This window comes from Gopherus flavomarginatus, chromosome 14 (genome assembly GCF_025201925.1).
Source record: "Gopherus flavomarginatus isolate rGopFla2 chromosome 14, rGopFla2.mat.asm, whole genome shotgun sequence".
NCBI lineage: Eukaryota > Metazoa > Chordata > Testudines > Testudinidae > Gopherus > Gopherus flavomarginatus.
Window position 1 is genome coordinate 2,700,633 of NC_066630.1, and position 16,961 is coordinate 2,717,593.

General features: G+C 48.0%; 1 protein-coding gene across 9 annotated transcripts in view; it reads right to left on the reverse strand.

The window, feature by feature from the left end:
* NFAT5 (nuclear factor of activated T cells 5) overlaps window positions 1–16,961 on the reverse strand; it is a 164,101-nt gene that overhangs the window by 16,537 nt on the left and 130,603 nt on the right. For 8 of the 9 annotated variants that reach the window (XM_050922232.1, XM_050922233.1, XM_050922227.1 and 5 more), the window contains 2 exons: window positions 15,700–15,777; window positions 206–354 (listed from right to left, as the gene is read on the reverse strand). In XM_050922232.1, coding sequence (XP_050778189.1) covers window positions 206–354; window positions 15,700–15,777 — 227 coding nt within the window. The remainder of the gene's footprint in view (window positions 1–205; window positions 355–15,699; window positions 15,778–16,961) is intronic. The other variant, XM_050922226.1, reaches the window with a different exon arrangement.

The window sequence follows — 16,961 nt, forward strand, 5'->3', positions numbered from 1 at the left end:
GTCAGAGCGCTGTTGATGACTTTTATGGGAATCACTCATTGCTTTATGTGCATGTCTGGATTACAGGTTTGACTGGATTTGGGCTATGAAGTTTTCACTACTCTCCTATTTCTCTCCTCTGCTACACACTACCATGAAATAGTCTGACATGCTGTCATGCCCGAAGCTGGGATAATCAGAATAGTGGGCTCATAATTTAACTTACCTTGAAGATCGTGGGAGATCTTTTTTCGGCTGTAACTTCCATTGGAGCCACATCTTCATTCTTAATCACACTGGTCGGCATAAGTGGAGTTATCAAGGCACTAGGGAGAATATTTACTTTATCCAGGTTACAGCCAGTGGCTGCTACTGCTGCAAAACACAAAAAGAGTTGATAAAATGTTATCCTGCATTATAGTCTCTAAAAATCATGGCTCAATGTATTGACTCCTTAGTGGCAGACTACTAGGGAGATGGTGGCTCTTTTCCAGTGCAGTTTTGCTGGGATGCCATAAGCTTTCCTCCTCACAAGAGGATGGCATGCTAAAAGGAGAGAGATCACTATAAAAATCAGAAACCTTGAAACAATCTTGGAATACACATTAAACCCCTTAAAATCAAAGAATTGTCGTGTCAGATAAACAGGATTTTAAACAGCAGCAATGCTATACTTTTGCATTTCACACAAGAGTACATTTCTAGATCAGCAGACCCATACTTCAGTTGTCTAAATTACAAACTTCTAGGGTCAGGAAGTGATTTTCCAGATTGAAATCACTTAATTGTATTGCATCTGAGATCGCAATGTGAAACAATCTGGTTTCAGGATATGTTTGCACAATGGCAAATTCACAAAGCAGTTTGGTTAAGTCTTCACTGAGGTGAAACACTGTAAAACAAAAATTTTGGCCCGATCTCTATGTCAACGTCATAACGCAGTATGTAAGAAAGATCTAACTTTGTCCTCTACATGTTTCTAAACTCGGAGGGCAGGCTTCTTGAGGAATGTTTTTTTCAATCCTAAATCCTTTCTAAGCTAATTGTAAATTGTGCCTAACACCAACTGCTATTCTGGATGCGAATAAAAGGGAATTATTTAATTTCAAAAGTTTGATGAAACTGCAAGTCTCAGACCAAGAAGTAAAATATGAAGTCTGAATTCAATGAAGTGCTAATCTTTTTATCAAAGAGCTGTTATCTTTTGCATTTATCATCATCCCAGACCCAAAATCAAGGCTATGAAACAATTTTCCTGTTTTTAATGTACACACAACATAACAGGACACTGACTATGAACAGCCTTCTGCAAAGCACCCTGGACAATGCTTTCATGTCCTACTCCATGTTCCTAGTACACTTACTCTGCAAGAGATCAGAGGTTCTCTCTCAAAAGAACATTTTGTATCTTGAATAATAAATCCTCAGCCATTAGTTGAACATAGTGTATAAATAGCCAAACTGGCTCTCCTCCTCTTTCCATCTGCTCAGTTTTGGAATGTCCCCGGAAACTTAAACCACAGAATTTGCATATTGGCCAGTTAGCTGGGAATTTGGTTTGAGACAAGAGTTTCAAAACATTATTTCCATTCTAGAATAGCTATGTGTTTTGGCCAATTTGATATATAAATAGCATTTAGCATTTAAAGGTAACTATTTGTTATCAGGATTTCTTTATGCTCTAAAAGGTAGGATTTATAAACTTATCTTTCAACTTTAGTCTCATTGTGCTTCTCAGGAACAATGAAATGTTCTTAATGCATTTTTGAAGAAGTGGCAGATAAACAACCGTGTTAGTACAAAGATAATTTTAAATCCCAATGATATATGGGTTAGACACAAACAGTGATGTGTTCATTCACAATCAAAGGTATATTTCTTAAACTTTTCAACAAAATTTGGCTAGGAGAATGGAACCCAACAGAAGAAATTGGGAGAACTTTGAAAAATGTTTTGTTATGGTTAGCTCCAGTATTTCTTTAAATTTGTACTTTCTCAACCAATACTGCACTATTTAGGTAGTTATGTAGCACAGTATCTGGAGACTGACACCACCACCAATTTCAGAATAAATTTAGTATTATAGAGGCAATGTTAGATATAGAGCAGTTCTTTAGCCAGAGTCCCAAACCTTGTGGGTCCACACCCATGAACACCCTTCCCAAGTTTTAAAGGGTGCCCTGAGATTAAACTCTACTTATATCTTGAAAGCTGGTCTTCTGCATAGCACTGTCATGGGTCAGAACTCCAGCATTCTTTCACAACGTTAGAACTGTGGATTTGATGTGTTTTTTCTTTTTCAATAAATGGAAAGGTTAACTTTGGAATAGAAAGAATCTCATGAGTCACGTGCATAAATATCCATGAGAAATAGTAAAGCCTTCAGTGATGAGCATGGCAAAACCTGGCAGCTAGTTATGTAACATTATGTGCAAAGCTCAGTGGATTTGTCCCTGACTGTGTCAGCCCACTCCATTTGGCAGGGATGCCACTTACAGAGAACAATAACTGCAAAGATTAGTAGCAAGTAAGAGGATTTAAATAGCCAGGACACATAACAAAGGAGAGAGAAGGGTATAAATAAAAAGAGGAATGGAATCATGGGCTCAGTGAACTGACTGTTCAAGACATTAATGGGCACTTGGATTTATGAGGAAGTTTTTCTCTAAGGTCCTTTGCATTAAGAGCTCAATAAAGATACTTTGCATAAGTAGTGGGTTAAACATTCTTCCTCTGTTAAATCATTAACAACCTCTGTAGAAGAAAATATGATGTTGTTACTTTTTTACAATATAAATACACATTGCATAGATTGCTTTAAACAGATCATATAACTTCAGAGCCTTTGTTCCTTCCTGCCCTAAAACAAAGTTTACCCATCCCATCTACTAACCAAGCTTCCGCATGTAGCCACAATGAATATGTCCATACTAGGACTTTTTGCATTGTTTGTATCGCAATGGTGGAAGTGTTAGTTTAAACTAGGTGCAGGTGTTTTTTCCACTATGTCATCACCCTTCTCAGTGACAGCACCCCATCTACACAAACAATTCAACAACCATTTATTCAAGTCATTTGTACCATTCCCTGTAACTGATGTGCAATGCATTCTGGGGTGATCCAGTCTGAATGTACCTAGACACAAACAACAGCTCTGCAATACAGAGAATAATCCTGATCTGGAAGTGCATTTTAGTGTCTATAAACCAATAACCCCAGAAAGGGGTTAATAGACTATGTTGGGGGTAGTGCCAAACTACAACTGCTTAAGCTGTCAATTAAATTCAGTAAGGACAGGATTACGGTCAAGGACTAAGTACTCAAAGAAAAAAGTAGCTTCAACCCAGGGCTACTCAAACTACAGAAAATGCATCCCTTCCTCAGGGCTGGAAGAACGTGAATAGCTAGGGCCTCAGACAGCCAAACTGAGAGGAAATTTGATTGCTGATAGGAAAGACCTAGGCAAGTGAGTCAAGTGCTTTTGAAGAGCCACTGGAGAGGTGAGCTTGAGGGGGCGGGGGTGTTGGATTTTTTTGTTTATTTCTCATGCCTTATACAGCTGGGTGTTATTTAGGGATGGCCCAGTTTATGAAATAGTTCTGCAACAGAAACCAATCCCAGTTCACATCAGACGCAATGGACTAACCCCCCTCTGCTCCTCCCCCGCAAGGGAGGGACCTTTTACTTGTCATTTTCAGAAAGGACCTAGAGCAAGTATTAAGCTTCTGGTTAACTGCTCATCCCATGTGGCATTCCATTTTTGGGGAGCTGGTCAGTGTTCCCTCTAATTTCTCCTACGCATATGTGGAATGAATTTGTTCTGTGCACCAATACGGAGATGATACTGGTGCACAGAACAAAATTCATGTGGCGGGGGTGGGGCCGAGGGGTTCGGAGTGTGGGAGGGGGCTCAGGGCTGAAGCAGAGGGTTAGGGTGTGGGGGTGTCAGTACTACAGCTGGGGGTGCGGGCTCTGGGGTGGGGCGAGGGAGGAGGGGTTTGGGCTGCAGGTTGTCCGAGGTTACAGTGGGGAGAGAGGACAACCCTTAACTCTCTCTTCCCAAAGCAGCACCTGGGCTTTGGTTGGGGGGGTGGGGGGAGGTGCCTCTCCCCACTGCAGCAGCTCTGGGGCTGGGGCTGTGGGATAGCGCCTCTCCCCTGGCTGCAGCTGGGGCTGTGGCACCTCTCCCCTTGGCCACTGCAGGTCCGGGGCTTGGTTGAGGCTAGGGAAGGGGCGCCTCTCCCCCCTGTCGCGACAGGTCTGGGGCTGGGCTGGGACCGGGGGAGGGGCACCTCTCTCCCCAATTGTGGCAGGTCTGGGCCGGGACTGGGCACCTCTCCCCGACTACAGCAGGTCTGGGACTGGGCTGGGGCTGGTGGGGAGAGGCGTCTCTCCCTGCCACAGCAGATCCAGGGCTGGGGGAGAGGCATCTCCTCCTGCCGCAGCCCTGAGTGCCTGCGCAGAGCTTAATGGGTTGCAGCAAAACCGCACAGCTTAGAGGGGACTCAGCTGTAGGTGATGAATTAGAATATTTTTTTTTTTTGGCTCCTCTCTCTCTCTTGTGGAGAAAGAAGAAAAAAAACATGGAATCATAGAAATGTAGGACTGGAAGGGACGTCAGTGGATCATCTAGTCCAGTCCCCTGCACTGAGGCATGACTAAGTATTTTCTAGGTGTGTGTCTAAACCTATTCTTAAAAACTTCTAATGACAGTGATTTCCCAACCTCCCTAGTTAGGAAATATTTCCTAATGTCTAACCTAAATCTCTCTTGCTGCAATTTAAGACCATTATTTCTTGTCCTATCCTTGTGGTTAAGGAGAACTATTTATCACCCTTCTCTTTATAACAACCTTTTACATACTTGAAAACTATCATGTCCCCTCTCAGTCTTCTCTTCTCCAGACCAAACAAACCCAATTTTTTCAATCTTTCCTTGTAGATCATGTTTTCTAGACCTTTAGTCATTTTTATTGCTCTCCTCTGGATTTTCTCCAGTCTGTCCACATCTTTACTGAAGTGTGTTGCCCAGAACTGGACGCAGTTCTCCAGATGAAGCCTTATCAGCGCTGAGTAGAGCCGAAGAATTACTTCGTGTCTTGCTTACAACACTCCTGCTAATACATCCTAGAATAATGTTTGCCTCCCCCCTGCTTTTTTTTTTTTTTGGAGGGAGGGGGCAACAGCATTACATTGTTGACTCATATTTAGTTTGTGATAGACAGTAACCCCCGGATTCTTTTCTGCAGTCCTCCTTCCTCAGTAGGCATTTCCCATTTGTGCAACTGATTATTCCTTCCTAAGTAAAGTACTTTGCATTTGTTATTGAATTTCATCCTAATTCAGACCATTCCTCCAGTTTGTCAAGTTCATTTTGAATTCTACTCCCGTCCTTCAAAGCACTTGCAACCCTCCCAGCTTGTTATTACTAGTGAACTTTATCTCTGGGTACGTCTATACTACCCGCCAGATCAGCGGGTAGTGTTTGATATATCAGGGATCGATTTATCGCGTCTTGTCTCAACGCGATAAATCAATCCACAAATTGACACCCATACTCCACCTCAGCAGGAGGAGTAAGTGGAGTCGACGGGGGAGCCATGGCAGTCGACTTGCCGCCGTGAGGACGGCCAGGTAAGTCGAATTAAGATACTTAGCGAATAGCGTAGCTGAAGTTGTGTATCTTAGTTTGAAACCCCCCCTACTAGTGTAGCCCAGGCCCCAGTGTCATTATCCAAATCATTATGAAGATAACAAATAGCACCGGACCCATGACAGAGCCATGCGGGACCCCACTCACTATGCCCTTCTAGCGTGAATATGAACCACTGACAACTACTCTCAGAGTACGCTTTTCCAACCAGTTGTGCAGTCATCTTATATTAGGTTAATCAAGGCTATATTTCTCTACATTGTTTATGAGAAGGTAGGACAGTAACAAAAGCCTCACTAAAGTTAAGATACAACAATAGGATGAAAAAGGTCATGCATTTAGGGATTAATGATAAGAATTTTAGTTATAAATTGGGGACACATCAGTTGGAAGCAACAGAGGAGAAGGACCTTGGAGTACTGGTTGATCACAGGATGACTATGAGCCGACAATGTGATATGGCTGTTAAAAAAGCTAATGCAGTTTTAGGATGCATCAGGCGAGGTATTTCCAGCAAAGAGAAGGAGGTGTTAGTACTGTTATATAAGGCACTGTTGAGACCTCATCTGGAATACTGTGTGCAGTTCTCATCTCCCATGTTTAAGAAGGATGAATTCAAACTGGAACAGGTTCAGAGACGGGCTACTAGGATGATCCGAGGAACGGAAAACCTGTCCTATGAAAGGAGACTCAGAGCTTGGCGTGTTTAGCCTAACCAAAAGAAGGTTGAGGGGGGATACGCTTGCTCTTTATAAATATATCAGAGGGATTAATATTAGGGAGGGAGAGGAATTATTTAAGCTTAGTACCAATGTAGACACAAGAACAAATGGGTATAAACTGGATACTAGGAAGTTTAGACTTGAAATTAGACAAAGGTTTCTAACCATTAGAGGAGTGAAGTTCTGGAACAGCCTTCCAAGGGGAACAGTGGGGGCAAAAGATATATCTGGCTTTAAGACTAAGTTTGATAAGTTTATGGAAGGGATGGTATGATGGGATAGCTTAATTTTGGCAATTGATCTTTGATTATCAGCAGGTAAGTACGCCCAGTGGTCTATGATGGGATGGGATCTGAGTTACTGCAGAGAATTCTTTCCTGGGTGCTGGCTGGTGAGTCTTGCCCACATGCTCAGGGTTTAGCTGATCGCCATATTTGGGGTCAGGAAGGAATTTTCCTCTGGGGCAGATTGGCAGAGGCCCTGGAGGTTTTTCGCCTTCCTCTGCAGCGTGGGGCATGGGTCACTTGCTGGTGGATTCTCTGCAGCTTGAGGTCTTCAAACCACAATTTGAAGACTTCAATAACTCAGACATAGGTTAGGGGTTTGTTATAGAAGTGGATGGGTAGGATTCTGTGGCCTGCTTTGTGCAGGAGGTCAGACTAAATGATCATATTGGTCCCTTCTGACCCTAAAGTCTATGAGTCTTCCCCCTCAACAACAAAGCATGTCACCCTGTCAAAGGAGGACATTAGGTTGGTTTGACATGATTTGTTCTTGACAAATCCATGTTGACTGTTACTTACTACCTTATTTTCTTCTAGGTGCTTATAAAAAGATTGTTTGATTATTTGCTACATTATCTTTCCGTGTACCGAATTTAAGCTGCCTGGTCTATAATTTTCTGGGTTGTCCTTATTCCCTTTTTATAGACAGACACTATATTTGTCCCTTTTCCAGTCTGCTGGGATCTCTCCTGTCCTCCAGGAGTTCTCAAAAATAATCACTAATGGCTCAGAGCTCTCTTCAACCAGTTGCTTAAGTGTTCTAGGATATATTTCATCAGGCTATGTCAACTTGAAGACACCTAACTTATCTAAGGGCAGGTCTATACTAGAAGTGCTACATTGGCGCAACTGCAGCACGTCTAGAGAAGACACTATGGATGGGAGAGCACTCTCTCATTGATATAATTACTCTACCTCCGTGAGAGGCAGAAGGTATGTCAGTGGAAGTGTCTCGTCCGGCAACAAAGCGCCAGTGTGGACAGCATTTAGGTCTCTGTAACTCACATTGCTCAAGAGGGTGGCTCTTTAAGCAGTAGTGTCGACTGCCTTAAATAATTCTTAATTTGTTCTGTTCCATTTTTAACCTGAGACCTTACCTCATTTACACTGATGTTCACTATATTAGTCATCCTATCATTGCTAACTTTTTTGGCAAAAACAAAAAAAAATCATTTAACACTTCGGCCATAGCTGTGTTTTCTGTTATTGCATCTCTCTCCTCACTGAGTAATGGGCCCACCATGTCCTTGGTCTTCCTCTTGCTTCTCATATATTTGTGAAATATTTTCTTAGTACCCTTTAGCTTCCTAACTAGTTTAATCTAATTTTTGCCATGACCTTTCTAATTTTGTTACTACATGCTTGTGTTGCTTTTTTGTATTCATCCTTCTTAATTTGACCTGGTTTCCACTTTTTGTATGACTCTGAGATTCAGTGTTGCTGATGATCTCCTGGTTAAGCCAGAGTGGTCTCTTGCCATAATTCTTATCTTTCTGACACAGTGGGATAGTTTGCTCTTGTGCCTTTAAAAGACGGTTACTCACCTTTGTAACTGTTGTTCTTCGAGATGTGTTGCTCATATCCATTCCAGTTAGGTGTGCGCGCGCCGCGTGCATGTTCGTCGGAGAAACTTTTACCCTAGCAACCCAGGCGGGTCGGCTCGGCGCCTCCTGGAGTGGCGCCGCTATGGCGCCCAATATATATCCCAGCCGACCCGGCCACCCTTCAGTTCCTTCTTGCCGGCTACTCCGACAGTGGGGAAGGAGGGTGGGTTTGGAATGGATATGAGCAACACATCTCGAAGAACAACAGTTACAAAGGTGAGTAACCGTCTTTTCTTCTTCGAGTGATTGCTCATATCCATTCCAGTTAGGTGATTCCCAAGCCTTACCTAGGCAGTGGGGTCGGAGTGAGATGTGGCAGTATTTAGAACTGCTACGCAAAGGCCGCATCATCTCTTGATTGTCTGAATAGCGCATAGTGTGCGGTGAATGTGTGGACCAATGACCAGGTCGCTGCACGGCATATCTCCTGGATAGGCACGTGCGCCAGGAAGGCTGCCAACGCCGCCTGAGCTCTCATGGAATGTGCCGTGAGGTGGCTAGAGGGGACACGAGCTAGGTCGTAGCATGCGCGAATGCATGCAGTCACCCAGGAGGAAATCCTCTGAGAGGAGATTGGTTGACACCTCATCCGTTCTGCGACCGCCACAAACAGCTGAGGGGACTTCCGGAATGGCTTTGTTCGCTCAGTGTAGAAAGCGAGTGCTCTGCGTACATCTAAGGAGTGTAGCTGCTGCTCTCTCCGAGAAGAGTGTGGCTTCGGGAAGAAGACCGGGAGGAAGATGTCCTGGTTGGTATGGAAGGCAGACACAACCTTAGGGAGGAATGCCGGGTGGGGTCGCAGGTGCACTTTGCCCTTATGGAAGACGGTGTAGGGTGGGTCCACTGTGAGAGCTCTCAGCTCGGAGACCCGTCTGGCCGATGTAATGGCCACCAAGAAGGCCGTCTTCCATGACAGGTACGTGAGCGAGCAAGTCGCCAGTGGCTCAAATGGCGGGAGCGTGAGCCTGTTCAGGACCAAGTTAAGGTCCCAGGTAGGAGCAGGGCGGCGTACGGGGGGGTAGAGACGCTCCAGGCCTTTAACAAATCTGGCGACTAAGGGGTGGGAGAATACGGAGCGGCCACCCTCTCCTGGTCGAAAGGCGGATATGGCCGCTAAGTGTACCTTTAAGGAGGATGTCGCCAGGCCCTGCTGCTTAAGGTACCAGAGGTAGTCTAGGACCGTGGGAATCGGGGCCTGCGTAGGGTTCACCCCCTGAGTAGCGCACCAGCAAGAGAAGCGCTTCCACTTGGCCCTGTACGTTGAGCGAGTGGAAGGCTTCCTGCTGTTAAGGAGGATATGCTGGACCGGTGCGGAGCAGCTGAGCTCCGCCGCGTTCAGCCATGCAGGAGCCACGCCGTGAGGTGCAGGGCTCGTAGGTCCGGGTGACAGAGCCTGCCGTGATCCTGCGTAATCAGGTCTGGGTGGAGAGGGAGGGGGATTGGAGGGTCCACAGACAGGTCCAGCAAGGCGGTGAACCAGTGCTGTCTGGGCCACGCAGGTGCGATCAGGATTAGATGCGCTTTGTCCCTGCGTACTTTCAACAGGACTTTGTGCACCAGAGGGAACGGAGGGAAGGCATACAGTAGGTGGCGTGTCCATGGCAGGAGGAATGCGTCCGTGATCGACCTGGGAGAGAGACCCTGGAAGGAGCAAAACTCCTGGCACTTCCTGTTGGACTTGGTCGCGAAGAGGTCTATGCGGGGAAATCCCCACCTCTGGAAGATGGAATGGATGACATCCGGTCTGATCCACCATTCGTGGCATAGGAAGGATCGGCTGAGTCTGTCCGCCAGTGTGTTCTTGACCCCTGGGAGGAAGGATACCACCAGATCTATCGACTGGGCTATGCAGAAGTCCCAGAGTCGAATGGCTTCCTGACATAGGGGAGACGAACGGGTTCCCCCCTGTTTGTTGATATAGTACATGGCCGTTGTGTTGTCCGTGAGTACGGAAACACAACGGCCGTGTAGGCGTCGTTGAAACGCCTGGCAGGCGAGGCGGACTGCCCTCAACTCCCGGACATTTATGTGGAGTGACAGCTCTTGGGACGACCAGAGGCCCTGGGTACGCAGGTGCCCTAGGTGGGCCCCCCACCCCAGGGATGATGCATCAGTTGTTAGAGTCATCGACGGTTGCTGTGGATGGAACGGCATCCCCGCGCATACTAGGGATGGGGTCAGCCACCAGTCGAGGGAGCGGAGAGGGTCGGGGGGGACCGTCACCAATACATCTAGGTGGTCCCTGCCCGGGCGGAATACGGAATGAAGCCACGTTTGGAAGGGCCTCATTCGGAGCCTGGCATACTTCGTCACGTAAGTGCATGCGGCCATATGCCCTAGTAGTGTGAGGCAGGTGCGAGCCGAGGTGATTGGGGAGGCCTGCAAGCTCTGTATGATCATGACGATCGTCTGGAAGCGGGGCTGAGGTAAGTAAGCCCTGGCTTGAGTAGAGTCCAGGGTCGCACCTATGAAGTCCAACTTCTGTGTGGGGACCAGGCTGGATTTCTCGGCATTGAGAAGCAGGCCTAGCTGGGAGAAGAGGTCCGTAACGGCCTCGACATGTCGCCGCACCTGCGACTGGGAGGACCCCTTTAGGAGCCAGTCGTCGAGGTACGGAAAGACGTGGATTTTCCGCCGACGGAGGTGGGCGGCCACAACGGCCATGCACTTGGTAAACACCCTCGGGGCCGTGGAGAGGCCGAAGGGTAGGACTGCGAACTGGAAGTGCTGATGTCTGACCGTGAAGCGAAGGTACTTCCCGTGCGGTGGAAAGATGGCGATATGGAAGTACGCGTCCTTCATGTTGAGGGCAGCATACCAGCCTCCAGGATCCAGGGATGGGATAATGGTTCCCAGGGAGATCATGCGGAACTTCAACTTGAGCATCCATTTGTTGAGGCCCCGCAGGTCTAGGATGGGTCTGAGACCTCCCTTGGACTTGGGGATCAGAAAATATCGGGAGTAGAACCCCTTGCCTCTCTCGCCTAGAGGTACCTCCTCTATAGCTCTCGCCACGAGGAGAGAACGAACCTCCTGCAGAAGGGTTTGCTCGTGAGAGGGGTCCCTGAAGAGGGACCGGGAAAGGGGGCGGGAAGGGGTTGAGGAAGCAAATTGCAGGTGGTATCTGTGCTCCACTGTGCGTAGCACCCAACGGTCTGAAGTTAACCGGGACGACGCTGGGAGGAAGTGGGAGAGGCGGTTGGAGAAGGTAGGGGAAGGATCCTGTCTTGCGTCTGGTACGCCGTCCCCGGGCGCACCTTCAAAAGCCGGACTTGGAGCCCGGTGGTGCCTTGGAGGCCCCTTGGCTTTGACCTCCCTGGGAGCCGGATTGGCGTCTGCGGCCCCCCCGGCCACGCCATCTATTGAGGTCCTGCCTCTGACGGGGTGGGAAGTATGGGCGTCGTGCTTGGGGCCTGAAGGGTCTACGCTGGGTGGAAGGTGTATGCATCCCCAGCGAGCGTATGATGACTCGATTGTCCTTCAGGTTTTGTAATTTGGAGTCCGTCTTGTCCGAGAACAACCCTTTCCCGTCAAAGGGTAAGTCCTGGACTGTATATTGGAGTTCCAGAGGTAGTGTGGAGGCCTGAAGCCATGAAATGCGCCTCATGGTTATTCCCGAGGCCAGGGTTCTGGCTGCTGAGTCAGCCGCGTCGAGGGAGGCCTGGAGGGAGGTCCTGGCCACCTTCTTACCCTCCTCCAGGAACGCATTAAATTCCAGGCGTGAGTCCTGGGGTAGAAGTTCAGAGAACTTACCCACCTCCGCCCATATATTATAGTTATAACGGCCCAGTAGGGCCTGCTGGTTGGCCACACGGAGTTGCAAGGCCCCAGCCGAATACACCTTGCGCCCCATGAGGTCCATTCGCCTAGCTTCCTTGGCCTTAGGGGCCAGAGCCTGTTGGCCGTGCCGTTCCCTGTCGTTGACAGACTGGACAACTAGGGAGGAAGGAGGAGGGTGGACATATAGGTACTCGTACCCCCAAGAGGGTACCATGTACTTCCTTTCCACTCCCTTAGCTGTCAGCGGGATGGAGGCTGGTGACTGCCACAGGTTATCGGCGGTAGACTGGATAGTCTTTATGAATGGGAGGGCTACCCGGGTAGGTGCATCGGCCGAGAGGATGCTCACTACCGGGTCCTCAACCTCTGGGACCTCCTCCACAGGTAGGTTGATATTAAGGACCACTCTACGGAGGAGGTCCTGGTGGGCCCTGAGGTCTATCGGTGGGGGTCCTGACGCTGAAGACCCAGCCACTGCCTCATCTGGCGAGGAGGAGGAGGAGGAGGATACTCCGGGGATGAGGGCATCCTGTGCGGTCTCCTGCTCCTGGAGTGGTTCCTGCTCGAGTTGACCCGGGGAGTCTGGTGGCGGCTGTTTATCCGACTCAACCACGGGGGGGCGGGAAACAGTGGCCTCTGGCACCCGATGTTCTGAGGCGGTAGAACGTGTCTGGGGCACGGGGGCACCCTGGGTCTGATGATATGCCCAGGGTGTCCAAATACCCCACTGTTGGGCACCCGCGTCCTGCGGGTGGGGGTCCTGAAACACTCCCAGTGATACTTCGGGATCCTGGTCCCGTTCGTAGTAGCTACCCGCCTGGGAGGATGCCGACGTGCCTCTAGATGGCCAAGGCGGAGCGGCGAAAGTCGGTGCCAAGGTACCGACAGACCTTACACCTCTGGGTAGTGGTGACCGGTGTCGGTATTGGTGACGGTGTTGAGAGCAAGACCGGGACCTGCAACTGGCTCGGTGCGGGAGGTCGACCAGGATCCCGAGTGCCTCTATCTCGATCTGCTCCTGGAGGCGCGGCGCCCACCGCGGTGCCGTGAGCTGGAGCGGTACCGGGAGTACCGGGTTGACGCTTGGGACGTCGACCGGTGCCAGGAGCCTGACTGGTGCCGAGAGCCTGACCGGTGCCGAGGTGAACGGTGCCGGGAGTCTGACCAGTGCCGGGACCGAGATCGACGTCGAGAGCATGAGCGACGCCTCAATGCAGAGCGTCCGCGGGACCGCGATCTGGAGCGGTGCCGGTCTGCTACACTGACCGAAGCTGGTCTGGTCAGGGTCGGTTTGCCCATGGAGTGTAGTACCCGCACCGGCGGTGCCGGGGGAAAGGGCAACGGTGCCTCGGTGATCGCGATCAGATCCCTCGCTGCGGCAAACGTCTCCGGGGTAGAAGGCGAAGCAGGCTCTACCACGGTGTGCACCGGGGAGCCGCTAGGTGCCGGACTCGACGGCCCTCGTGGGGTTGGAGTTAACGGTACCGGCTTAGACGGTGCCGCGACAGGTATCGGTGCCGGGCGATCCGTCTTTGGCGCAGGCTCTGACTGCGAGGCAGCTGGTGGCGGGATGATCTGCACCTTCGTCGCCTTCGGCCTCGGGGAGAGGGAGCAGCTCGGAGTCAGTTTTGGTGCCGGCTTTTTGGTGGCAGCGCTCGGTGCCGTGGCGGTGCCCTTGCTTACCGGCTGACTTGTGCTCGGTGCCGAGGGCGGAGGTGTCAGGGCTGCTTCCATAAGGAGCTGTCTTAATCTAATGTCACGCTCCTTCTTGGTTCTCGGCTTGAAAGACTTGCAGATTGACCACTTGGCCAATAAGTGCGACTCCCCGAGGCACTTCAAGCAGGAGTCATGGGGGTCTCCAACTGGCATGGGCTTGTGACAAGCCGAGCACTGCTTGAAGCCCGATGAGCCAGGCATGAGCTCCGGCTCCCGGTGCGGGGAAGGGGGGGGGTCCCCGATCCCCTCAAACTACAACTAATAACTACACTAATAACACTAGATAACTGACTAACTAGTAACTATATATATATATATATATATATACACACACACACACACACACACACACACACACACACACAACAATAAACTATAACTACTATATACAACGATAACGAAATGAGCTGCTAGGGAGTGTGGAGGTCAGCGAAGCCGCGCTCCACAGTTCCAACGACCGACACGAGCGGTAAGAAGGAACTGAAGGGTGGCCGGGTCGGCTGGGATATATATTGGGCGCCATAGCGGCGCCACTCCAGGGGGCGCCCAGCCGACCCGCCTGGGTTGCTAGGGTAAAAGTTTCTCCGACGAACGTGCACGCGGCGCGCGCACACCTAACTGGAATGGATATGAGCAATCACTCGAAGAAGAACAGTGTCTTTTTTTAAAAACTGCCAACTCCCTTGAACTCTTTTTTCTCCTTAGAATTGCTTCTCATGGGATCTTACCTACCAATGCTCTGAGTTTGCTAAAGTCTGCCTTCTTTATGTCCACTGTCTGTATTGTTTTCCTTCCTACTATTCCTTAGAATCATGAACTCTTACCATTTCATGATCATTTTCAGCCAAGCTGCTTTCCACTTTCAAATTTTCAACCAGATCCTGTTGGTCATAGAGGTTCTTCAAAGTCTTTCCCTACATTTTCCCTGCAAGTTTAAACCCCATTACATATTGTTCTATTCTTGCTGATTGGTCAAAAGAGTGCATTTGGTTTCTGGGAACATCAACTGCCAAGACCCAAATGTAAAACTTAACTTTAAATATCAGCTTTGTGATTTTAACCTAGAGCTATGGATTCCTATCAAACTTGTGATCACATTGTTTAATCTGCTCTCCTTTCAAACTGTCTTCATCAGAGCAGGTTACAGAAATTTCATTAACCATGGCACACTAGTTTTAACAAATGAATAGAAATGTCCCCCTTGGGGCCCCTCCTTTACTATGCTCCAATACATACAATTTAAATATACCTCCCACTTCAAAACCAGAGAATTTTGCACATGTATCTCATGAGCCAAGTGATGCAAACGTCCTGATAAAGCAGTATTAATCACTCCACAGACACTGGAGGGAATGAGAGAAGAATATTAGAAATAGTAAGTATTCTCAACTTCCACAGTGAAACCAGATAGGCAGCTACAGAACAACCCCAACTGTGCTTACAATACGGTCACAATGTAACTTCAACCCCTCTTAAGGTAATATCCAAAGCTAGAACGTTAAGAGGGGGTTGATGCTAAACTCAGTGCTTCTTAATCTTTTAAATTTTATCTTGTATTAATTAATTAATATTTTCTAAATTCCTTGTAATAATTCCCAAGTTAAGTGTGTAAGTGACAGAAACTTCATTTTCTCTCATCCTCATCCCTTGGAAGCATATTAAAGAAAGAGTGGAACATAGGGCAGTATACAGGAAGAGTCCAGATGGATTATTTAAAACTTCTGAATGGTTTTTGCTCTATACTAATCCATGTTTATTTATGTATAGAAAAACACTGTAGTTGCAAGGTGAAGTCTTCAAAGTCAGAAAAGAAAAAGAAAAGTTATATGCATAAAATCTAATGATATGATCACAAACTATTTCTATGGGACCCCTAGCTCCTTCAGTGTACAATCTAGACAGGGATGATGGAGGAAGTTATAGCTCACTAATTAACAACATTGATAAGAATCAATTTAGTACCTTTTATAGCCTCTTCAAAAGAACAAGGCTGTGCTGGGCTGGAGATTTCTTTCTTCACATTAACATTCAGAGTACCAGCTGTTGAGAGAAAAGACATTGCTGAATCTCAAGTATGTTGAAAGCATTCTCACAAGAAATGGCTACTTACCTTACAGTAACTGTGGGTCTTCAAGAGGTTTTACCCATATATATTCCACTTTTGGTGTGCATGTGCCCAGTGCACTTGAGTTAAGATTCTTTTGGCCATTAATGTCCATTGCGGGCCATACTGGCACCCTGAGTGTCTTACTGCCTCTAATGGAGGGCATAAACAGTAGGCCACTCCAACCACCTCTCCATTTCTTCACCAATATAGAACCCATATCTTTTCTGTCCCCTTGGTAGCATGGAAAGAGGGCAGGTTGTGGAACAGATATGGACAACACATCTCAAAGAGCCAAAGCTACTGTAAGTAAATAATTGTTTCTTTTTGGAGTGCTTGTCCATAGATATATATTCCACTGTTGGAGACTTAATCAATGACCTAGATGATAGGAGGTGGGTGCCAGCAATCTACCTAAAAAAATTATTCCAAGAAAGCCCTACCAAAATAAGCATCAGATCTTGATGCTTCCACTGTGTAGTTATGCTTAGTAAACATATGCATTTAACACCACGTAGCTACCCTACATGTCCCTCTAATTTTTCTCTACCCCTATCCTGATTGTGCCTCACACTCCTCCTCACCAGATCTCTCTCTCTCTCAAAGACCAGGTGCCCTCTTTTAAAGGTCAGCTGGGGTTAGTGGACCAGTCACAGGTGCAATGGCCCTGCTCTCACTTAAAGGGTTAATGGCATCCTGTGACATACCCTCAGAAGGCTTTTCAAAAAAATGTAGCAAGTGTATGCTGTGAAAAATGTGAAATACACATGAACTGATGAGCAGAAATTTGAGATGCATACTAGGTTCTGTCCATCTCTGAGATATCACATCTGGCTGGGGAGGGAATTGCACCGGTGGTTGGATGGAGATATTCTGGCCTGAGAACCAGAATTGCCTCAGCCATGCCTGAACTACCATGACTACTCTGGCTGAATCCTGTCTGAGCTTCATGAAAACTCTTGGGATCAACAGAACTCAAAGGTAAGCATACATCAGATCTGGGGATCAGAAATGCATCGGACAGGGATGCCAGACTTGGTCCTCCTCTGGAGCAGAGCTTTTGACACTTTTGTTTTCTTTGGTGGCAAAGAGGTCTATGACTGGATGACCCCACTTGAGA